General features: G+C 35.6%; 1 protein-coding gene across 1 annotated transcript; it reads left to right on the top strand.

The window, feature by feature from the left end:
* The first annotated feature begins 740 nt into the window (after nt 1-740).
* LOC133867441 (galacturonokinase) lies at nt 741-22,722 on the top strand. Its single transcript, XM_062304207.1, has 14 exons — nt 741-1,093; nt 1,536-1,649; nt 1,880-1,951; nt 5,865-5,908; nt 7,007-7,160; nt 9,490-9,555; nt 10,770-10,849; nt 13,481-13,580; nt 16,008-16,159; nt 16,919-16,959; nt 17,061-17,089; nt 18,150-18,219; nt 18,342-18,431; nt 22,252-22,722. Exons 1-14 carry the CDS (start codon nt 917-919, stop codon nt 22,494-22,496), a joined length of 1,434 nt encoding a protein of 477 aa, XP_062160191.1. The 5' UTR covers nt 741-916; the 3' UTR covers nt 22,497-22,722.
* The last annotated feature ends 1,492 nt before the right edge of the window (nt 22,723-24,214 follow it).

The raw sequence follows: 24,214 nt of genomic DNA, 5'->3' as shown, positions 1-24,214 counted from the left end.
TGCTATTCAGGGAGTTTAGGCGGTTCATTAAAAAAGAAAAAAAGAAAAAGAAAAAGGGGACAAACATAAAAGTAGGCCATTTGCTTTTGGTGTGTGTCAAATCAGTTTTCTAAAAGTGATGAAATTATTTCTCGTACTTTGTTTTATATTAGTCGGCCGGATCGAGATTTTTCTTAAATGCCTAATGGCACGTTTGAGAATTGAATTTTTAAAAATTAAAATTGAATTAAAATTTATTACACAAATTTCGAGATTTCTCTATTCTTCTCTACTTTTTTTCAAAAACAAATCACTATTCTTCACTCATAAACAAGAATCGCCCAAGAAAAAATAGTCTGTTAACAAAAGTAGACATAATAAGGATTGATTTTATAGCTTTTGAAAATTCGGGTACTGATTTGATATTCATCTAAAGTATAGGGACTAGTTTTATATTTAACCCTTAAAAAAGGTCTATGAGCTAACTCAGCTAAGTAACGTCATTACTTCAAAAGATAAAATAAGTAAAAGATTGGTTGTACTACTCATTCGGGGTGGATCGATTACCCCTCAAATGATTGGGAGTAGTTGCATCACACTGAGGACTCACCCGACTGGAGGGGTGGTAATTTAAAAAAATAAAAAACACCCCTAAAGACAACTGTTTCCAAATTTAATCCATTCGAGTAAAAATAGGTAAAAATGTTTATCAAAATTGACAAGACACCGATGTATTACAATGTACACCTAAAGAATGGGAATTCTTCTTTGAAGATATTAAAGACAGAGAGTTTTATCCCCGCCACCCAAAAAGAAAGAAAGAAAAAAAGAAAGAGAGAGAGAGATCAATGACCCAATTGACATTTCAACCGATTTTGCCGCTACACTAACCACCCTCTCCTTTTGTCTACTTCCTTCGCTTTTTTCTGGCACTCTAATGTCTGTCTGTCTGTCTGTCTCTCTCTCTCTCTCTCTCTGTGTCTCAGCCACAATAAAGAAAGTCTACTTTTTGTATTGTTGTAAAACAAGTTCCGTTTTGAAATACAATCGGATTGGAAACAGTAGGATTGCATTTGGGAAGATGGGTGTGTTGTCTTGGCCATCTGAAGAGGAGGTAATTCTTGATCTGTTGCTTCATATTCGCCCGCATTGTGGTTTCTTTCTTATTGGGATTCTTTTCTTTTGCTTTGATTTGTGAATTATTACTCTGGGTTCGTTGTTGTCGTTCCGATCTGCTCATTATTATAGTTTGATTGCTGTTTGAATGGTGCATTGTTGGTTTTATAGCACTGCTCTGTTAGAAATCACCAGCTTGAACATCAATGCTGGCTGCTGGTCGTTTTATTAGCAATTTGAAACCAGACAACTCCATGTAAAACTCTTCAATGTGGGTTGAACTTCGATGATATTTGTCTGGCGTTCATTTGAGATTCGCTGCATTTCCCGTTATTCTTTTTATTATTCATTCTAGATTCATGATCAACACATACTTATTTGGCCTCTGGCTGTTCATTCTGTGATGCTAAGGATACATCTTTTATTCTTATGTGCTGCAGTTAAATGATATTAAAAAGATTGTATCACAAATGGCTGGGAGAGGTGTTGAGGAAGTTCGAGTTGTAGTCTCTCCTTATCGGATTTGTCCATTGGGAGCTCACATTGATCATCAGGTTGGCTTTGATGATTCATGCTTGCGAACTTGTTTGTTTAGAATGTGCTTGTGATCTGTGTTTAGATATATATTCAAACCTTGTTTGTTTAGCATATACTCTTTAGGACTTGGCATCAGAATTAACAAACTTATTTTACTGTCGCATTTTTTGAGTTGCTTTTTCCTTTTGTTGACTTCAATATTTATAACTTCTTTACATACAAATGTTTATCTGGCCTCTGTTTACAGGGTGGGACTGTTGCAGCCATGACAATTGATAAGGGAATACTTTTAGGGTTTATTCCTTCTGGTGATACTCAGGTAAGAGTAAGATACTCTTTACACAGCTAACGTCAACAATTGGGTGAGGGGTATTTGGAAATTTCAGCAGTTCGTTTGTATTTACATGACATTTTAGGCATGCACTATGAGTCACCATCATAATCAACAAGTGAAAATACCCAATGTCCCTTCCGACTTGCCACATTTATGTGAGGCCACTAAAGTGCAGAGGCCTTATAAATGTTGAAGGATCTGGAAATATGTGGTCATAAGCGGAGAGGTTTGCAAAAATAGCACGAGAATGGTTCAAGGCCTTCGTGGTAGCAGGAATTCGAGGCTTTAATACATGATCTGAAAATTTGGAGCAAGCCGGTTTTTGGTGATTTTGGTGTTAGAAGGAGCAAGTTTCTGGCTGCTATTCATAATCTGGATATGAAGGAAGGGGGAGAAGAGTCGTCTCAAGAGAAGCGGTTTACAAGGGAAGAACTTAAATCAGAATTAGAGAGACTGTCCAAGATGGAATACATTCTTGGTGACAGAAATCAGGGCAGTTTGGCTTAAAGAAGGGGACAGCAACACTAATTTTTTTCCCAGATTGGCGAACTAGCATAGAAGAGTTAATTCTTTTGGAGAAATGTAGGTTGATGACACTGTTCTTCCAGATGAGGCAGAAGTGAAGGACGAGATTGTTCAGTTCTATTGTAATCTGTCTAAAGAGTCAGTTTATTGGAGACCGAGGTGGATGGCTTGCACTTCTCCATATTGGTTCCGAGTATAGAGGTGGTTGGAGAGAGATTTGATGGGGGGACAAAGTGCCAGGTCCGAATGGTTTCGCTTTGGCGTTCTTTGAACATTGTTGGAATGTATTAGAGCAAGCAACACATGATGGGATTCTTTCAAGAATTCCATGAAACATGTAGGTTTGAAAAATCTGTGAATGCGTTGTTTATCACTCTTGACCCTAAGAAATAGGGGGCTAGAAGCACCAGGAAGTTTTGGTCAATCAGCTTGGTTGGGAGTGTGTATAAACTGTTGGTCAAGATATTGGCCTGTAGACTAAAAAGAATGTTGAGGAAGCTGGTTTTGGATACCAAAATGCTTTGAAGAGGGGAGACAGATTTTGGACTCAGTACCTATTGCCAATGAATGTGTTGCTGCATGATAAGAAGTTGAATTCCATGTTCCCTTGAAGAACTAGATATTGAGAAGTCCTATGATCATGTCAACTGTGATAGTTTGATTTAAATACTTTATAGATTTGGTTTTGATGAGAAATAAAAAAAAGTGGATTTTCTCTTGCATCTTGATTAATAGATGCCACTGTGTTTTATTTGGGAGTTTTACAGGGTTGAGGCAGGGGGTCCGCTTTCTCCTTTACCCTTAATCTTAGTTATGGAGATTCTTAATAACAGTAGAATGGAGCTGGGGGCCATTTGATGACAGGCTTGGTGAGAGGCGTTATGGTTGTAGTTTTTGGAAAAGTATTAGGGTAGGATGAAAGAGGTTTTTTGGGTTTGCTAAGTTTTGGTACAGGATGGTAGGAAGGTTTGATTTTGGCATGATTTGTAGTGTGGGAATGTGGCAATAAAAGAATCAGTTCCTATCTGTTTCTAATATTTGTGGATAAGGATGATTCTAATTCTTGTTTTGGGATTCTTAGAAGACATGAAGGCCCCCTAATGGAATCTCAAAATTGTTTGAGCTTTCTAAGATGGGGAATTAGACCCAGTTGATTCTCTCTTGGGCTATATTCTGAACTCTTTTTTTTTTCTTTTTTTTTTTTTTGGGGGGGGGGGGGGTTATGCGATCTTGGAAGCTTTAGTGAAACAATATGTTTGGGATATGGTGGTGTCTATGGAAGGAACGGAATGTATGCAGTTTTGAAGATTGTGAGATTAGTTTGATTAACTTGAAGAAGTTGGTGATACAAACCTTGTTTATGTGGAGAGTGAAGATACAATCTATGTCTGAGTGTTCTTATTTTGATTTTCTATATATGTGCTCTCGTTTCTCTTTGAATTAGGAGTTTTATGTATACATCCTGTGTACTTTGGGTTGCACCCCTCTGCACTTGTTTGAAATATACTTTAATTATCAAAAAAAAAAAAATGTTTGGGGTTCCATCTTTTTATAAGGCATAAAATGATCTGGTGGTGTGCACTTTTCTTGGAAGAGTATTTGGTGTATTAAAGTTCCTAAGAAGATAACTTTTTTTCTCTGGACAGTTGGGCAAATTCTAACTCTGGATAACCTCATTAAAAGGATTATTTTTCCAATGAACTTGTGTACATCCAACTGGGAGTTAGCTGATTATCCATTGCTTCATTGCTTAGTTGCTATTGAGTTGTGGCCTTTTGTTTTCAATAGTGGCTCCCAAGAAGTTAAGAGATGTGTCTTTTGATTGGAGAGGACTTTTTAGGCTGCATAATACTAGTTTGGTATGCAATGCAACTCGTCTTTGCATTATGTGGATTATTTAGAGAGAGAGGAAATGTCCGTCTTTTAACGGTGTTGAACTCGAGCTTAGATCTTTATTTTTCAATATTTGTATGTGTGGATGCTGTCTTTCAGTGGTGTACATGTCTCTTCTTTTTTAGATTTTTAGATCTTCTGAATTTTGTTTGTAATCTTTAGGTGACTTTTTAAATATTTTATAGAAGGACAAGGATGGATGATTGGGAGGTGGGAATGGTTCTTTCCTTTTATGAGTAGATATATTCTACTCGGATTCGGCATGGAGAGGGTGATAGGTTGGTGTGGAATATTTCTAAGAGGAGGAGCTTTGAAGTGAAGACTTTCTATAGAGCCTTAGCTTGTCAAGAGGCGGTCTCTTTTCCTTGCAAGGGTATTTGACGTGTTAAGGGTCTGAAGCGGGTGGCGTTTTTTGTGTGGACAGCAGTATTAGGAAAGGTTTTGACATATGACAATTTGCGTAGGCGTCAAATAGTGGTGGTAGAGTGGTGTTGTATGTGTAAGAAGAATGGAGAATCCATTGATCACCTTCTACTTCATTGTGATGTGGCACGGGCTGTTTGGAGCTCTTTCTATAGTTTGTTCGGGGTGGAGTGGGTCATGACAAGAAGAGTGCTGGATTTGTTGATTGGTTGGGGCACTTCGCTAGGTCGTGGTCATGTTATGTGTCTTTGGAAGCAGGTTCCCTTGTGTGTTATGTGGGGTCTTTGACGTGAGAGGAATGTAAGGCTATTTGAAGATGTGGATTTACCGGTTGTGGACTTGTATCAAAATGTGCTTAATATGTTATATGTTTGGGTCTCGGCACATAGCTCGAGTCGTATTATGTTTGTTGAGTTTTTACATTCATGTTCTTTTGTTTCCTTTGATTAGGGGCACTTTTGTATACTTCCTGTGTACTAGGGTTGTGCCCCTCTGCGCTTTTTATTCAATTTTATTACTTAAAAATATATATATATATATATACTACTTTCAGTATTATAGATTCCATTCCTAATTTTATGGATTTGATTTCTTTCACATCAAAATTTGAACATTTTGGATATCAAATTTACGTCACTAGAGTGCCAAAAAGCCACGCATTTTGATATTGAACTTCCATGTAAAAGGGGAAAATCTGCTCTCGACCTGCTTTATTAGTGGATTTGATGGTAATCTACCAGCCTGTCCCGAAAAGACCCAAAGCATTTTAAGTATAGTATCAAGGTCAAGCAATTAAGCCTCATTTAGTGCCAGCTATGAAAGAAAAAGAAACTAAAACTTATCCAAATTTAATCCGACATAGAATAGCCTCATCCATATCTGTGGATAATCCAAGTTTCCTAGAAGCCTCACCTTGTTACGGTCTTTTTAATTTTTTTTTTTTCTTCCTTCTATTTTATCGAATGAAATTCTTTGGAGATAATCGACTCAAGCATAATGTATCAGGAGTTTTAAATTTCCAACAAATTTTTCACATTTTCTGATTTGATTGTTGTAGGTTGTATTGCGTTCAGGACAATTTAAAGGAGAAGTTAGGTTCAGGTATGGGACTATTCATATAATCATCTTCTTAATTGTTCTGTTTGCTTTTTATATTGGGTTCCAGTAGTCCAACCTTCCTAATATGGTATTATTATCATCTTTTTAGTGCATCTTTCCTTGAACTTATTGAGTTTCAAACATGTTTAGGCCATGCAAATGATGAAATTGACCACTACTAGCAAGATAGATACATATCAATGATAAAAATTTTGGTTGACACACATTTTGCCTTTTCTTTTGTGATGTCAGATTGCTCTTTAACAATACTCATGAACAGAATAGCGAACCATAAATTTGATATTTTGAAGAGGGCTATGTTAAGGGTTATAAACAGGACTTTTAGAATGAGTTTAAGCTTGTTGTGGTTCTAAATTTAAAGAAACGTAGGGAGAGGATGAGGTGGAGAGGAGAGCCTTGGAATCTCAAGAAGGCCTTCTAGGAGTAGAAGGATTTAAGTAGAATCTCACAATTAAAGAAAGCAAAATATGCTGTTTATTAAGCATAAATCTCGATAATTGTATTTGAAATGCTTACTTATATAGAACTATAGAAGTAAAAACCTAATACAATGTGAAAAACTAAGAACACCTAAATAGAAAGGGAAAAGAGTTCCTAACAATTGTAAAATAGACTCAAACTAGACCCAAATAACAATAAAATAAACTAAACTAAACTCATAAGTAAAAAACGACTAACTTCAAATAAACAACTGAAATCTGTAAAATATCTAAATACACGTAAAATTAGAATCTTAATTTTTTATAATAAAACTAGACCTAGCCAAAATTACTCTTCTGATATGTAGGATCTATTGTGGATACATTAGTGAATGTGATGTTGGCTTTGGAGATCTTTACGAATGGCTTCCGCATTATAGTGTTTTGAATGTCAATTGCATGTCATAATAAAGTGCCTTCGTAATGGTGTTAGTTGATCGTAATCTCTGTTATCTGCATTTGCAATTCCCATTTCATATGACCTTCTATTCCTTTGCTAATAAGGATTGATGATTGTGATGTTTGTCTTATTTGCTTGACATTACATCTTATAATGTGGCCAATATTAAATTTCATTTGCCTTTTGTTATGATTCTTATAGAGTTGACGAAACTCAGCACCCAAGACACACGATTCGGAAAAATGGCAAGGTCTATGCAAATGATTCTTCCACATCACAGGAAGAATGTAGTTGGGGAAATTATGCTAGGGGAGCTGTATATGCACTGAAGCGTGGAGAAAAAGAGCTTGTGCAGGTTAAAGATATTTCTTTGGTCTCATTTGAACTTCTTCATTTGTTTATGATAAGCTTGTTCTTCACAGTAGTTTAAAACTTTTATGTAATGAAACTAGGAAGAATGAAATAGGGCACGTTCGCACATTATGGCACTATATGTTTGCTTTGGGATATGTATAATTATTCTACTGAAAATATGGAGAAACTAATTAGGATGTAAGCCTCATGTTCATTGTTATTTATTGATATAATATTGAGTGGAAAGTAAAACTACCATTTAAGTTGTTTGGGTAGCAAACATTTGCAAATTAAACTTTTTATGGTAATTATAGTCAAGTTACTTTCCTTTATGCTGGTTGTAACTAGGTTTGGTATTTCTAATGTTCAGAAAACAGGTTAATTAAGTTTTGGAGGGTTATATTCACTTGGATAATATATGTTATATGTTTGGGTCTCAGCGCATAGCCTGAGTTGTATTATATTCGCTAAGTTTTTACATTCATGTTCTTTGTTTCCTCTGATAAGGGGCACTTTCGTATACTTTCTGTGTACTAGGGTTGCGCCCCTCTGCGCTTTTTGTTGAATTTTATTACTTATATATAAAAAAAAACTCTCGCTATAAACTCATCTCTTCTGGTGGTTATGATAGTGATTCTTCTGTGAATTTTATGGATAATAGTGATGATAGAATATAAATTTTATGGAAGGAAATGAGTTAATTTTTTTTTCAAGAGTAGCAATTCTATCAGCTTATTTTCAACTAGAATATGGAAGGTAATATATTTCATTAGTTCAAAAATTCACATACTATGTCTAAAAGGTAAATGTAAGCATTAAAGAAAAAATGAAGCTAGGTGGCAAACAACTAAAGATGACCAAAATATGCGAACATTTTTTTTTTGATAAGTAACAAAATATGCGAACATTTGAAAACAATGATTGGGATATAGGTTGGCTTAGTGTTGATGAGCAGCTAGGGAATAATCCGCCTTTTCCCACTAAACCAAACTTCACATCATATAACATTTTCCAATCTCACTTCATCCAAATGGACAACAAGATTGTCAAAAGACAAAACTATGAAGTTAGGAGGCAACTTATACTGATGCCAATCTTCTAAAAGATGGCCGGGGGAAGAAGGTATAACGTGGAAAATATCATAGAGAAAGGAGACTGGAAAACATGATGAGTTATTACTTTTTGGGTTTCAAAAAAGCTTACATATGTTAAGGTACATACTGAACTGAACTGAACTCAATCGAAATAAGTCTTAACCCAACTAACTGGGTTTCGATACACAGATTCTTTTATGTCACTCTACCTTATCTTGGGTCATGTCTGTAGTTACTTCTTTGACAATCATATCTTTCCTTATACCTTTTGCCCACATTGTTTTTCTTCTTCCTCCTCATATCCTTTCTACTACTTTCAGATTGAAGTAATTACTCTTTCTTACTAATGCATTCGTAGGTCTTAGTTGTACATGTACTTATCAAAATTTTTAAAGTACTTATCAAAAAGGGTCTTAGTTGTACATGTCCAAAACATCTTTTATATGCCCCTTGTTTTATTTTCAATTAGTGCCATCCCCACCTTCTCACGGTGACTTCATTCTTTATCCTATCTCTACTAGCGTTGCCACATATCCATCTTGATATCTTTATCTCTGCTATACTCATTTTATGAGCATGTTTCTTGATTTTCCAATACTTTGAACCATAGATCATATATAGGCTTTTTGTTACTCTAGGAAATTATCTCTTTAATTTTATAGGTATCCTACAATCACAATGTTCGCCAAATGTATCTCTCCATTTAATTCTACAAGAAACATCCTCAATTTATATCTCCATCTTAATGTACAATCTGACCACAGTACCAAAAATAATCACTCTTCGGTATCGCTTGACCTTCTAATCTTACCAACCCTTTATTTCGACTCATGTTTTTACTAAATTTGCATTCCATCTGTTTCAAATAATCTACCATCTAGAAACAAGATTATCAATCTAAGTTTTTAGCCAACACCTGAGACCAGACCAAGAAAGCAACTTTAGATGGCATCCGGTTTTGTCCTGATGTCATACTCGAGCAATACAACAGATATGACTTTGGACAAATTTATCCCATAGCCATTTTTTCAGGCCCAAATCAAAAGCTATACGAACTTGACATTTGAACCTCTTTAGGAATCCAGCTTCTGAACTTGAAGATTTTTTCAAGGCAGGTGATAAAACTATTTGTTGGTCAAGTTTCTCGGAAAATCCTTGAAAACAAATAACACACCAATTGTAAGATTGTGCAGTTTTGGAATTCAATTTTCAGATTATTTGTTGAAATTGTTGCAGGGTCTCACAGGATACATATGTGGTTCTGAGGGTCTTGACAGTTCAGGCCTTAGCTCTTCCGCTGCTGTAAGCTTCTGTTTTCTTTTTACTTACATTTCTTCAAGCATGTTGACAGTTGAGAAATTCATAGATTACAGAATCCTGTAACAGAAAAAAAAAAAATTCACAATGTCAGTTAAATAATTTCATTTTCTGAGCAGAAATTATAGAGCTGTCCTATCTTATCTTCATTTTATTTACTTATTTATTTTTGAGGAGGTGCGGAAATCAGGGCTTATGATTAAGGAAATCAAGTTTAACACACTATAGCTAATTATGTAAGAGTTTTAGTTGGCCTTGGTGTGTAGGTTTGCTGTATGATTTCCCAGTAGAATACAATAACTTCTGCCCTACTGCTCCCACCCAAAAGTAATGCTTTATTATTAGAAGCTGATGAAGATGACGTGCTGCTAAAACATAAGGTGGAAGGGTTGATGAGGTTTCTTTTTTTTAACAATTTTGGTTTAATCTAGAAGCTTAAGCTAATAAGAAGTGGGCCCAACAGTGTATGCCAAGCTAAGACACATGAGACCTTCATTGATGCGTGGGCCAGCCTAATTACCTTAAACCAAATGCAGGCCTTGTACGTGCAAAGTTGATGTATAGCAAGTGACTTGTGTGGCTGGTGACTATTTGACACATAGGAATTATTAGCAAACCACCTCTTACTTGTCCGGTCTAATTTTAATTTTTAGGCAGTTTCTATATTTTTGTGTCCTGTTTCCTTTTCCTGGCTGAAGTAGGAATTTGCATTGTTCCTTTCTTGTGGAAGTGGGAGAAAAGAATTCTCTATAAATACTTGTTGTAATCAAGTTCTTTATTAGTTCTACTGCTTATTAGAATGTATCTTTAGGGATTCTCTCAATCTGCTGGTTTGCCAGCTTATTCTCCTCGTGACAAGAAGGGAACCCAACTGTGAACTCTAGGGTAATTGAATTCACTACCTTCTGCCAGGCTAAAGGCAGAAGTTAATAGAAAGCACGACCTTAAGAATTGAACACAAGGCCAAAGAGATCAGAGAGAAACACTAGTCTCTAATACCATGTTGTGGAATCATAAGATGAGAAAAAGAGTGGGAGTCTTTCAGAGAAAGTGGCTTGCCCCTCTTTGTATATCACTACTTACATAGTAAAAGTAAAAGATTTCCTCAGTAATGCTATATAGCTGTTGGCTTTGAAAACTTTTGAGTGCGTTTTCTTTGTATTCAAAATTGTTAATCCATCTAGTTACATGTTTGACAGGTTGGCGTAGCTTACCTGCTGGCATTTGAAAGTTCAAATAATATAAGGGTGTCTCCTACTGAAAACATTGACTATGATAAGTAGGTTTCTTAAACATCTGAATATACTTCTCATGTTATATCTGTTATCCTTATTTTATCAACTGAAAATCACATACATGCATTAAATCATTAGTAGTCCCAAAAGCTTAAACTAGTAGGAAAAAGAAAATTTAATTATTTTATTTTATTTTAACTCTTCCTCGCATGTGGACTCAAACCCCCCACAATAAGTGAGGCCCAACACGTGAAATATTGGTTGAAATGGGAGATATAATATGGAGGGAGAGACAAAGTGGTTGCAAACTATGTGAATACTTGTTCCCTCTTTTATTCAAAGCCAACAGCTCACCCTAAAAAAGGCTTTCAAAAGAGTTTTGAAAATGAACTTTTTATCAGTGAAAACTTATGTTTTTTTTTTTTTTTAAAAAAAAGTTGATCCCAATTTACCATAAATCTTTAGATTTTGTTGCCCTTGGGCTTTTACTTGAGGCTTAAAGAGTGGGTTGGAGTTAGCGTAGGTCCTGGGTCCAAATCATACTAGAGATTTACCATTAACTTATAGCTTTTATCTATCTCCACTGCAATCTAGAAGCTCTTACATTAAACAGTCACCTTGGAAGATAAGACTAGAGTTGTTGTTGGTAAAAAAAAAGCCGATTTAAGAGAAGAATTCTCAACAATGAAATGACTTTTAAACTTCGTTGCTTACAGGGGAAGATGCAAATACTTTTTATAGTCAAAAGAAGCACCTCTTTGTCTAGCTTTTTCACTCATATACCTGGGATATGTACAACTCAAGTCTTTTTTTTTGATAAGTAAGAGAAATATTAAGAGAAATATTAATAAAAATCGTAAAACGCAATCAAGTACACAGGAAGTATACAAGAAAGACATCAAGAGGAAGAAGAAAACAAAACAAGGAAATTATTAAAACTAAACACTAAAGGTGCGAGGAACGCAGTTGACCAAGAGTACAAAGAATGAAATAAAAAGGAAATGAGTTCCTCAATAGTTCTTTCTTTGTCCTCGAACTGTCTATCATTGCGTTCCCTCCACAAGCATCACAAAAGGCAACAAGGGACCATCTTCCACACGACTGCCCTCCGAGAGCGACCACCCGTCCACCAGCATGCGAATAAATCTATCACCCGAAGAGGCATAACCCAAGACAAACTGAAGCGACTAAAGATGGCGTTCTATAGAGCGCATGCAACCTCGCAATGGAGAAGAAGGTGATCCACTGACTCCCCATTCAATTTGCACATGCAACATCTATCAATCACAATGACACGCTTCTTTTTGAGATTGTTCAAGGTGAGGATCTTCCCTTGCGCTGCCATCCAAGCAAAGAAAACCACTTTCAAAGGAACCTCGGTCCGCCAAATACTTTCCAAGGAAAATGAATAGCCTCTTTGCAAGTAAGAGCCTTATAGAAAGATCTAACATCAAATTTTCCTTTGTGGGAAGGAGACCACCAGATATGGTCTTCCCCATCACAATCTACTCTGGTAGAGTATAGCAAAGAGAAAAAGGAGGCCAATACATCCACCTCCTAGTCGTGGGCCGCTCGAAAGAAGCTAACATCCCATTGATAGGACCCGCTCACCACAACCAAATGGTCTGCAACATGTGCATCCTTGTCACGCGCTATGTCACACAAAACTGGGAAAACTTCCTTAAGAGGCACCTCACTACACCACACATCGTCCCAAAAGCGAATCCTAGATCCATTTCCCAGAATAAGTTTGGTATGGCTGCAAAGCAAACTCCACCCCTTCCTAATATTCTTCCAAAGCCCCACTCCGTGTGACCCAGGGGGGTTCACAGAACACCAACCAGCCCAAGTAGAACTGTACTTTGCATCCACAACAGATTTCCACCAAACTCTTCTCTCATGGGCATAATGCCACAACCACTTCCCTAAAAGAGCCTTGTTGAAAATCCTTAGATTCTGGATGCCCAAACCGCTATTTGAAATAGGAGAACAAACCTTGGACCAATTAACCAGATGAAATTTAAATTCTTCACCTATGCCACCCCATAAGAAATCTCGATGCAACTTCTCTATACGACTAGAAACACTGGAGGGAATAGGGAATAGAGAAAGAAAGTACCTAGGAAGATTAGAGAGAGTGCTTTTTATAAGGGTAACTCTACCACCCTTCGACAGATACAACCGCTTCCAGCTAGCCAGCCGCCTCTCAATCTTACTATACAACTCAAGTCTTACTTCTAGCACTTACATAATATCATGAGTACTCTCTAGATGCTGTAAAGTTTCTATGTTTTCGTTCATCTTGTTACAGATATATAGTTAAACTAAGAGAATCAATAATGTTAGTAAAAGACCAATAATCCTAAAACTCCTTCAAACTAGAATTGGCAGAAATATCCCTAATGTACCCTGAATATTAATTTGGATAATTAAAAATGGATGGCTTCTTTTGGCTAATTAAAAATGCATGGCTTCTCTTGGAAGCTTAGGGATGAAGGGGCTGCATATATTCTCTCTAAGTAAGTATTGAGAAGTCCTCTTTTTGCTTTGAGAAAAAGAAAATTGTTGAACAACAGTATTATGTATTTTACGGTATTTAGTTGCCACCATCAAAATAATACCCATTTGTTTAATCATACTAGCCATTTCTAAAGTGTAATTTTGTGCAAATGTAGGCTTATCGAAAATGAATATTTGGGTCTGAGAAATGGCATATTGGATCAATCAGCCATATTGCTTTCAAGCCGTGGTTGTCTAACGTGCATGAACTGTAAGGTAAATTATAAACTCTATTGCCATATAAGATGTTCTAAAAAACCATAAATCTAAATTATCTCAGAAACAACAGATGATTTTATTTAGGTGAAGAGTTAGATTCTATTTCTGTGATGTTGATGTGTTCTGGGTTTGTCTTATGTGCTCCTACATTTGTATATGAACTTTTCTGGGTGCATATTAAGTTCAGTGTATGTTTTCTTGTTTTGTTTTGTTATGTCTTCCTCAAATGTTTCTTTTTCTTTTTATTTTATTTCTTTTTTTGGCTAACCTTTCTCAAATGTCATTTGTTCTTCATTTTAGTTGCATTGAGTTGACTCTGAGGTCCATTAACATATTCATGTATTGATCCAGTGAAGTCTACCTATTGTTATCTCCTAAACATAAGGGTTATTTTTAATTAGAAGGCCTGCATTGTGGCTGCTGCATTAAGAATGATCATGAGGTGGGGAATTTTTACGTCCCAAACCGAAATTGCTTGTATTGCTGTGAGTGTAGAGATAATTCATGAAAATTCTCAATACATGATTCAAATTATAGAAAAATTATTGTACAAACAAATATTGTAAAAGGAAAATCTATCATTTGCCTAAAATTTAATATCTGTTAACAAACTTTAATCTTAAGTGTATAGAAATTAATTTCTAGCCCTTTTCAACGTGTGCTTTTGGTTTTTCAAATTTTATTCTTTGGAGAATTCAGGTTCTTTTGAGATTTCTGCACTATGCTTAGTATGGTCAATACATGCTTTGTATTTCCTTTCTTGTTGTTTCATCTATTTTGACCAAGTCTTAAGTTGGTACACTTCAATTTTTATGTTGTTTTCTTCTCCAACAATTGAATTTAGTTAATGTGAGTTTAATGGTTAAAAGCCTATTCAGGATCTCTTGATTGGTCCATAGTTAATAAGCATCCTCTAGAGTTTTGGAGAAGTGATGTATAATATTTATAATATTATAAGAAGTGGTGGAGTCAGGATTTTTCTCTTGGGGAGGGAAGAGAGGTGGGGTAGGGGAGTGGGCAAATGCTTTGATACCAGGCTCTGGATGTTTCTAGGGTTAATCGATAGGTAGGGAAAATGATTGTGCCTTTTTAAGTTCTAAAGCATGGGCACCATGAAGAATAGAGTTTATGGTCCCAATCTGAGTTAGGAAAAGACTGAAGTTTGAAGAGTTTTAAGGGGCTGGAAATAGGATTAATGGTTGAAGGATTTTTAATTGCAGCAGGCATTTGAGCAAAATTAGGGTTGTTTAGGTTAGTGTTTTTCGGTGGATATCTAGGAAAATTATTTGGGAATTTAGGCAAGGAAAGGGATTTGGTTTTAGGGCAAAACGGAAAAGACATAAGTTGTCAGCTGCTGTTCCTGGTGCTGTGAACAGTACCCAATAACAGTAAAATTGAATTTGGTTAGCTTAGAAGCTAATTGATGGATAAAGGGTTTGGGGTTTTTATGAGTAGGATTTTAGAGAAAGAATACATGTAAAATCAGATCTAGTCTCGGGTGGAATTTGAAGGGAAATTACTAAAAAACTAAATAGAAAATGGGAAGGAGAAGGGGAAGATAAACAAAAGCATCAAACCTAGATTTTCTCGGCGTTGCACCTCAAATAGAGTTACATAACACAATCCTCCAACGTACTCTTTTATGAAATTCTCATGGACTCATTCTTTATTGGATTGGAAATGTTTCATCAAACATTTTATATAAAATTAGAGTAATGCTATTTAGTAAACTCTTTGTATGCTGTCATACAATTGGATGACGTGACAGTAAAAATCAATACTTGAATCAACAATTGATTTTTTTAACAAGTGCTAATCCAAGGGCTGATTCTTATTGCCATGTTACCACTTCATCCAGTTGTATAGTAGTTACACAGGAGTCTACTAAATAGACTCAAAAAATTATACCTAACCTTAGTAAGGACTTGGACTTAATGCCTTTTACCTACTAAACCCAAATAAAGGCTACTAACTTGTGAAACCCATAATAAGAATCATGGGCTACAAGTATAGATCATATCTAGTTCTGATAATTGCAGAAATACTCCTGACTTCCAAGATTAGATAAAACTAAATTAACATAGTACTACCTCCTTGCTCTAGGCATCACCGAATTAATACGGTTGTAACTAAGCCCATAGTCAATCAAAGTGGGACCTAGTACTAACTGTGCATATATATATATATATACTTACTGATTTGTGCCTTGTGTGTGTCTACATCTCAAAGTATGGCATCTCTTTCGCACAGGTAAAATACTTCTTTTGCATTTTAGTATGGGTTTTCATTAATCTGAGCCATTTCTTTAAAATTTGAACTACAGATATATGCTATTCTGCCTCAATTTTGAAAGATAAGAGATATGCTCTTAGCATCTATTTGTTAGCATTATGCTGTCTTTTGAATCTTTCTTGGCATTTGTAGACCAAAGAACATAAGCTCGTACACCCACCGAAGCTGCAGAAAGCATACAAAATACTGTTGGCCTTTTCAGGATTGAAGCATGCTTTGACTAACAACCCTGGATATAATGACCGAGTTGCAGAGTGTCAAGAGGCTGCAAGAATTATTCTGCAGTAAGATCTATTTGTTTGTTTTTTCTAGAACATGCTACTTTGAGAAATCTATAGCATTGTTTAGTTGTTTTAGAACAGCTGAATATTCATCTATATCTTATAACACTCTTATAACACCTTTGTGAATTTATCTAGTTCAGAAAAAGAACCCTTGATAGACTTTCTGGGCTTAGCAATCACAACAGCACAATTTTTCTACAAGACATTTAACCAGTAAATCTCCTAAGAACTGACAGAACCAGAAACAATCAGACCAACCACAACTCAAATGATTAACCAACTGCTGTCCATCCTATATCTCATACCAAACTCCATTAGAAATTGAGGGGAAATAGGCAAGGGACTCACTAATTGATGTCTAACCATAACGAGATATAAACCAAGGTACCATGGACTTTTAATACACTCACAAAGTTCAAAGGGACTGCTGAAACTGTCCCAAATGCGACCAGAAAGCAAATTTTGGATGAGTTCAGGTGCTTCTGACAATCAAAAAATTGGTTTTTGTCAAATTTCATAACCAAACCCAAAGAAGACTAGTTGGGTAATTCGGCTGGACCAACTGTCTGTATGGTCCATATGATCGCACAGGCAGTCCATACAATGGCTTTCCGGCTTCTTCTTCTTCTTTTCTTTATCAGTGCTCAGGTTCTCTAGTGTTGTGAAGCTTTTTATGGTTTGGGATAAGAACAAGAAAAATCGTAACACTGCTTAGAGTATACTAGTTCTAGACTATAATATTATTTCTTCTTTCCACAGTGCTTCTGGAAACCACAAAATGGAGCCTCTTCTGTCAAATGGTTAAGTATTTTGACCTGACAACCTTCTCAAGTTTTAGAATTTTATTTCTTGGTTGCTTGTAGATTAATTTTGATTCCTTTTCCTTTTCTTAATGTAATAGTTAAACCGGAGGCCTATGAAGCTCACAAGGTAACCACATCAATGTCAGAGGTTTTTGCATTGATTATACTAGTTCCTTGAAGTTCTGGTTTTTATATGGATATAAATGTGTATGCATATGGATATGTACATAAGACTAATCTTGCATTTTAGTATACGTATAATACACATATTTGCTTATGATTAACCATCATTCTTTTTCACTTTTCTTTCTTTTTGGGGTACAAGCATAAAGAATGTTAGCCATTGACGTATGGATGTAGAAACACATTTATTATAAAATTTCAAATATCTAAATGTCATTCATTACAATAGATTAAGCGTTGGTTTAGGATATATCTATTAATCTACGAAATATAGGATATAGTAAAACTATCAGAATTTACCAAAGAAAAATTGTTATTTGGTACATTAGATAGACTTTGACTGAACGGTGTTACAATGATTATTAGGTTTCTTGAACCAGATGAATTTGGACTGCACATTAAATGGATCTTCTACAAATTTACCCGAAATGCATTGACCTTTCTGGCCAAAAATATTTGCATAAAACAATGGAAACTATTTATCTTATTTTGTATTGTTCAATTCCGAGATCTCCTTTACTACTTTATGGTTGGTGATGGTTCTGAGGTAAAAGATCTGTTGTCATTATTGTCAAGTGTGAAAAGCTTGAAGGGGTTAACAATGTAATTATGGAAGTTCTTTTGTAAGAGCATTTCCTCATCTTGTGCCAATCTGTTCTAGTTCATTCTATCGAAAAAGTCTTTGGGAAGTGCTGAGAGGAGAAAAAGGAGTCTGAAATAATTGGTCCAGCTTTGAGACATTCACAAACATTGAAAAATATCAAATTGTGAATAAAAGAGATATTTGATTACATTGATTACATTTATTCGGACATGAACTTTAAAAATTCACTTCATTTAGTTTTTTTTGGTTTGGTTATTTTGGTGATGTCTTCATAATGTTCCCTCATGCCATATTGACTCCTTATTTTATCAATAAGTCTGGTTTATTTTACCTTAGCATAGTTTGTTACATTCAGTTTGTCATTTGTTTCTCATCTCTCTCTTTCTCTCTCATCCAATAGTCCCAATTAGAATCCAATCTAGCTAAGAGAGCAGAGCATTATTTCTCAGAGAATATGCGGGTTATTAAAGGTATAACCCTTTTAATGTGATTTCAATAGTATTTTATGGTGAACATAGTCTTGGATTCTATTTATTTCTGTTTTATTTTTTGTCGTATAACTAATAGCTAGTTGAGAGAATGATTATTTCAGGACTTGAAGCTTGGGCTTTGGGCAAGTTGGAAGATTTTGGAAAGCTCATTACAGCATCGGGTTTGAGTTCTATCAGAAACTATGAATGTGGTATAGCCTAATCTCCTTTATTCATAGCTGCTGTTCATCATTGTCTCCATGCACCCCCCCCCCCCCTCTCCCCTCTCTTCCCGCTTTCGTTGTTTCTATTGCAAGTAGTCTATATGTGTGTGTAAAAGACAAATTAAAAAATTGAAAGCATATTTCATAATTACTTTTAGTTTTTTTTTAATTTCTCCAATTTATGTCTTCCTTATATTAGCATTTTTAGGAATAGCGCTAGCTGTTTATGGCTGGTTCCATTTGCCACTTATAAAAGCAGAACTAATAGTAGAACTGCTTCTCTCCACTCAATATCTTTTCTCAAATGAAATGACAGTCAACCTCAATATGTTTAGACCTTTTATGAAACATAGGGTTAGAGGTAATATGCAAAGCAACTTGATTATCACAAAACAATGGAATAGAAGAGCTGGAAGATGAATTTCCTGAAGAAAATGTTGTAACCATGTTAGTTCACTTGCAATATGAGTCATTGCTCTATAATTCACTTGCACTAGATCATCCCACCAAAATCTGCTTCTTACTTTTCCAGGAGCTAGATTACCCCCTAAGAACGTACAGTACCCTGTGGACCTGTGGTAGATCTTCTATTCAAGGGAGAACTGTCCAATTTGCATTGATGAAAACTTCTACCTTGAGATGCCCATTTCACTTGTACAATATACCAAGACCAGAAGCTTGCTTAAGATAACGAACAATACAAGTAATGGCATCACAATGTGGGACTCTTAAGAGTCAAAGAATTGACTCACTATATTGGTTGCACAAGAAATATCTGGTCTAGTAATTGTCACGTGCGTCAAGGTCTTTGCTTGGCGTCTTGCCCACTTTCTTTTCTTTTTCGTATGGAGCGCCTTTCCATGCCACCAATGGCACAAGCCCCAGGTTGGAAGATTCGTCTACAAGTTCAAACCAAAGGTTCAGTTCAAAGCTAGGACCCATCCCAAAGGCAAGGTCAAGGTTCAGTCCAACGCCAAACAATTCAACTTTCCAACTAGTCGATGATATTTATTGGGATCTTCAAATAATTCCCTCTCGTCTTTCAAAAGTTTCTGATTTGGATCGATAGGAACATTAATAGGTCATGCACCCAACATGCCAGTTTCATCTAACAAATCAAGTACATATTTCCGGTAAGAGAGGTTAATACTTGCTTGAGACCTAACAACCTCAATACCAAGGAAGTTTCTAAGTTTGCTTGAAAAAATGTCTTTGGTATGAAATTGATGCTACAGAAATTGTTTCAATCTAGAAATACCTCGTGAGTTATTCCCAGTAATCACAATATCATCTGCATCAGTATGGAAATGGAATTCTAGATCTGTCTTGCATCTGTGATGACCAATTCCAATATTGCCACAATGACTTTTCCAATTCATGCTCTTGTTAATTGTTTTAAACCATACTAGGTATTCTTTAGCTTACAAACACTTTCCTGATACTACCCATGAGCAACAAATCCTGGTGGTTGCTCCATGCAAACCTCTTCAAGTAAGTCTCCATGTTGAAATGGATTCTTGACATCCAACTGAAATAACGACCAGTCAAAGATTAACAACCAGAGAAATCAACACATGAAAAAAAGAAATTTTGGCAACTGGAGAAAATATTTCCTCATAATCAATACCATAAGTTTGTTTGTAACCTTTGGCAACTAACTATGCTTTCAAAAGGGAGCCATTCAAATTAAACTTCACTTTGTACACCCACTTGCAATCACCAATCTTTGTGCTAGGTGGAACAGGAACCAGATCCCAAGTTCTATTCTGATACATAGCCTCCATTTCCACTTTCATTGCTTTCTTCCAACCCAGGTCAGATAGTGATTTTTTAACTGTATTAAGAGATATAGATACTAGAGAGTTGGGAGGTAAAGCATGAAAAAGAAGTGGACAATAAGTGAGATGAAACAAAGTGACTAATGGGATGCTTGGTGACATTAAGAGCGGGTACTTTTATGGAGAGCAATAGGCAACGATTCTGGCCCAGAGGGGGCAACAGGATTTGAAGATTGATGATGAAATTGGCGGGCATAAGAGCAGGTGCCTGCAAGGAACATGAGTATACTTGTAAGGGAACGGGAGATTGTGGAGGCAATGACTCTGAAGGAGAGCAGGATAAGGTACTCAGGATAGGAAATGGAGCGGAGAAGGGTGACTAATAAACAATCACTACGAGAAGCGATAGCGGAGAAATATGGTGTAGACTCAAGGAACGTAACATTAACACTAGTGAAGTATTGTCTTAGAATTGGACTATAACAACGATATTCCTTCTGGATTTGAGAATAACCAAGAAATACACATTTAGTAGTGCGAGCATCAAGTTCATCAAAGTCGGGACCAAGAATATACACATAGCAGATACACCCAAAAAATTTCAGAGGTAAAGAAAACAAAGGAGTGAAGGAAATAATATAGAATGAGGAGTGAGCTATCTAGAATAGAGGACGGCATTCGATTGATGAGATAACATGCAATAAGAACTGCATCACTCCAAAATCATTTGGGATTATGCAATATGAAATAAGAGAGCTCAGGTAACTTCCAATAAAAGATGATTCTTGCGTTCGGCTACACTAATTTGTTATGGAGTGAACTTAAGATGTTTGATGGATAATACCTTTGCTAGACAAATATGTAGCAAAGAAGTAGACTTTTACTCTTTGGCATTATCAGACCACAAGATGGGAACTTTTCGTCTTAAATTGAGTTTTAATTTCATTATGAAAAAGTTGAAATATAGACAATAACTCAGATTTGCATAAAAAATAACACCTTGATCCAAGATTAATGATCATCCACAAATGTTACAAAATAGTGAAATTTATTGGAAGCAACATTTAGTGATCCCCATACATCAGAATGTATTACCTCAAAAGAACTAGAAACCCGAATAGGAAGCTTATTAGGGAAGGAAACATGACGGTGTTTGCCAAGTTCTCAAAACTCACAATGAAAAGAAGACACATGACTAAAATTCTTAACTTAATGCTTCAAAAAAGGAAGACCACAACGAAAATGACATTGAAAGGGAGATAGAGAGGACTGGAGTGCCCGAGGTAGTTAGATAGGTGCAAAGTCAAGGTAATAAATGCCACCAACTTCATGCCTCATACAAATAATCTGCTTCATCTGGAGATCCTAAAATATACACAAAGAAATTGTAAAACATAGCACTGAAGAGTTTTAGTAATCATGCTAATGGATAATAAATTAAAGGGAAAACCAGAGACATGTAACACAAATAATAAGTCAAGGTCAAGACTCAAGTGTATTTTTCTTTTTTCTTTTTGTGGAATATGGACACCTTGCCAATTTCTAGAATACACCTTATCCTTCTTCGACCATAGGAACACTTCACCGATACACCTCATCCCTCTAACACTTACCAACTCAAATATTTTTGTTGCAACTTTCCCAAGAGCTATAAGTTGATGACATAGCAACAGTGCATTTTTTGTTTTTTCAACTGCACACACACACACACACACACACACACGTGTGTATATATATATATTATATGCATCTGTTTTAAAGTTCAATCAGTTCAAAATCTCATTTAATCGTGGCTTGTTTGCAGATATTTCATGACTCATGTTGATTCAGTTAAATCTTTAGATATTATTTTAATAATGAGATTTAATCTTGTTTCAATGCTTTCTCAATTCAACCATTAAAAATTTTGGGGAATTCAGATTGAAATGACAGGATTTGCCCGTATGGGTACTAATTATATTGTTTTGGCCTGTAAAATGGTGTGAATTATCAAGTAATAAATGACCATCCAATCTTTTGTGATTGTTGAGGTTCTGAACCACTGATTCAACTGTACGAGATCATTTTGAGGGCTCCTGGCATATATGGGGCGCGGTTTAGCGGCGCTGGATTCAGAGGTTGCTGTGTTGCATTTGTAGATGCTGACTATGCAGCTGAAGCTGCTTCATTTGTCAGGGAGGAGTATTTCAAGCTCCAACCGAAGTTGGCTGCCCAAATCAACCCAGAAAGAGCGGTTTTGATATGCGATGCATCAGATTCTGCTCGTGTAATCTGACAAGCATCAGATCAACTACTCCTCCATCTATTCTTTGTCAAGTTTGCAATATATTTTTCATTCATACGGTTGGTTGTATTGGGTTTTTTATTTATTTTTATTTTATTTTATATATCGGTACGTCTTTAGTTTCATATGTATTGAAGAATATAACAAACAACTTGTGTTGTTGAGTATATATGCTTCTGTAATTCATTATTATTATTATTGTTATTCAAGAATCAAATTATATGTATATATGGGTTCACATGCATTTTGAACCCATATTAGTTTAACAGATTAGGTTAGAGAATTCTTCCATTTCAGTTTGAAGAAGCTTTGTCAATATATATATATATATATAAGGAATAAATGCATTTTTTGTCACTTTGGTGTTTGACAAATAGCTCCGTAAGTTTAAAAAGTGATTACTCACTCTTTGGGGTAAGCCAAAAAAAAAAAAAAAAAAAAAACAAATTAGCTCATACCGTTAGAAAAGTTGAAAGAATCTATTAATGTGTCATATCAATACGAATATGTTAATTTGTAAATCCACAATTGAATATGTGGGACTACATGTGAGTTCTGTTAGAAATAATTTATATTAATCTATTTTAGTTGAAAGAATCTATTAATGTGTCATATCAATACGAATATGTTAATTTGTAAATCCACAATTGAATATGTGGGACTACATGTGAGTTCTGTTAGAAATAATCTATATTAATCTATTTTACTTCATAGCATGTGAGAAACAATATAAAAGCGTATCTTCATTGTTTGATGATAAGTTTGCCATCTTTGATTTTGCAGACGTTGTCATGTTTGTAGTGTGTGTGGAGGAGTCTAGTCTCTCAACCCTAATTTTCAGATGACCTAATAAAGTCTAATGGGCCAATTCCATTTATTTATAGGGTAAGAGTACATGACTTCTTCAAGTGCTTACATAATATGTCTAGCCCATTATGGACCCAAAATAAAAAGGGACTATGCTAGTCCACTCAATAGGAGTAAATACAATAGTCTTCCACTTGGACATCATAAGTCACTTACAAACAAAACAAACGCAAATATGCATTTCAAAACATTGTCTTTTCCAAAAGTGTTTGCAAGTGACAAGTTATAATACATCGAGAGGATGCATAACATACAACAAGCACTTACAATCACGTGGTCAAAACATAGAATTCAAGTGTAAAACACAAATAGTACAATAGTGATCACTACATATTCATATGAAGCCAATTGAGATTCATACACAATGTCTCGTATCACAACACCAATGTCATAGTTCATTCAAATGCGCGCGAAACAATACATGACAACACAAAATGAGTAGTCATAATACACAAAAATAAACTGCACATAACTCTCACTAGCTCAATGGAACAGAAAACTCTAATAAACCTATATGAGTCACATGCTCTTGAAACACTCTAGGAGACAACCTATTCATTAGCGGATCTGCTAACATATGTTCTGTAAGAATATGTACAACACGTATGTGTAGTTTATTGGAATTATAAGACAAGTCCTATTGGAATGCCCCCAACGTTCATAGTAGGTCTTCTCTTCAGCTGAACTTTTCTTAGTAAGTTCAGCAGGTGCCTCAACCCTCAAAGCCAAATCAAGATTTATGATAGCTAAATTGATAATGACAGACTCATACCGATCTTCATAATTAGTCCCCATCAGAGTTTTGATGTAGATAATGGGAGAGACAAACCTTGATTTCCCAA

The sequence above is a fragment of the Alnus glutinosa genome, chromosome 4 (genome assembly GCF_958979055.1).
Source record: "Alnus glutinosa chromosome 4, dhAlnGlut1.1, whole genome shotgun sequence".
Taxonomy (NCBI): Eukaryota; Viridiplantae; Streptophyta; class Magnoliopsida; order Fagales; family Betulaceae; genus Alnus; species Alnus glutinosa.
Note: the sequence above shows the minus strand (reverse complement) of the source record. Positions and strands in the feature narration are given on the sequence as shown.

Coding starts and splice junctions, on each gene's coding strand:
- LOC133867441 (XM_062304207.1), top strand. CDS start 917: ATGTCTGTCTGTCTGTCTGTCTCTCTCTCTCTCTCTCTCTGTGTCTCA. Junction 1,952..5,864: donor TTCCTTCTGGTGATACTCAG/GTAAGAGTAAGA, acceptor TGATTGTTGTAG/GTTGTATTGCGTTCAGGACA. Junction 13,581..16,007: donor TAACGTGCATGAACTGTAAG/GTAAATTATAAA, acceptor TGGCATTTGTAG/ACCAAAGAACATAAGCTCGT.